At 33.9% G+C, this 1,189-nt stretch overlaps 1 protein-coding gene across 1 annotated transcript; it reads right to left on the reverse strand.

Annotated features, from left to right (window-relative positions):
• Positions 1-182: 182 nt before the first annotated feature.
• Positions 183-722, reverse strand: LOC121965232 (charged multivesicular body protein 4c-like; the record flags this gene model as incomplete). The annotated part of the gene is made up of 2 exons (XM_042515390.1): positions 183-375; positions 528-722. Coding segments are annotated over 2 exons (348 nt in total), but the record flags the coding sequence as incomplete, so codon positions are not given.
• Positions 723-1,189: the final 467 nt, after the last annotated feature.

Here is a 1,189-nt window from a genome sequence, read left to right on the forward strand (position 1 = left end):
ATTACATTGAAATTAAAATTAACCTTTAACTACACTTAATGTGGAAAATGTTAATTTCTTGAAACTTCCAGTTTCCAAATGTATTTTTTCAATCTTTTTTTTTTCGTCATATGAACAAACCTGGCCTTGATCTGGCTTGAGGATTAATTTTGTAATTGATAATAACTGTAATTGTTGCACGTGGATCCCCATCTCTCTCTCCCCTCGTCTCCACCATCACTATCAAGTCAAATTGTCTAATCGAGGTCTGGACTTACTTGCGCGTTGGCGGGACGGTGCTGACGGCAGTTTGGAGCTGGGCACGTTGGGTAGTTCGCCCATGCTCTCCTCCATGTCCTGCTGTTCCAGCTCTTCCAGCTCTGCCATCAGCTCATCCTAAAGAAAACACAAAAAGTACGCAGGATTTAGAGTTTCTCATTAATTAAAGAAGAAAATAATTTAGCAGGTAAAACATGGAAAGTACTAAGCATATCTTAAAATCCGTATTGTGTCAAAAAATAAAATAAAGCAACTAAGAAGGTATCAACCTCGTCGTATGTCTCCCCAAAAGGTCCAGAGATTGCCTCGCTGATCTCTCGGGCCACGTCCTGTTGCTCTGTGATATCATCCATCAGATCATCGATCTTGTTTATGTCCCTGAAAATAAAAATTAAAAAAAAGAGAATTGAAAGGAGATTTATTAGATTCAGTATTGATCCACGGGGAGAAATCGTCCGTTGTTGCTATGACAAGCACGGAGCATCATAGAGGTAGAAATAAGATGTACAAGTACAAAGTATGTAAAAATATAAACTTTTAATATGTGCAATATTCTACTATGCTAACATAAGTATGTAAAATATTTTTAAAAAGTAAGTGCTGCATATATAAAGTGTGTAAAAAACAAAAAAAGTTACTTATGCTACAATCCAACGTATAAACCTAGTATGTAAAATTAAAAAATATAAAAAATGTGTGTGTAATTCTACAGTGTACAACACAATGTATAAAAACATAAGTAAGAATAGGAATGAAAATACATATAATATATGCAGCTGTTTGGATTAAACATGACTGTAAATACAAGTTAAAACTTGATACTCACTTTAAGGAGTTAATAACACTAAACTCTAAATTGTAAATGTTTTTATAATTATTAAAAATGGAACTGAGGACATGCTGCCATAAGTGAGGAAACAATAGATAAAAT

Source organism: Plectropomus leopardus, unplaced genomic scaffold (genome assembly GCF_008729295.1).
Source record: "Plectropomus leopardus isolate mb unplaced genomic scaffold, YSFRI_Pleo_2.0 unplaced_scaffold19144, whole genome shotgun sequence".
NCBI lineage: Eukaryota > Metazoa > Chordata > Actinopteri > Perciformes > Serranidae > Plectropomus > Plectropomus leopardus.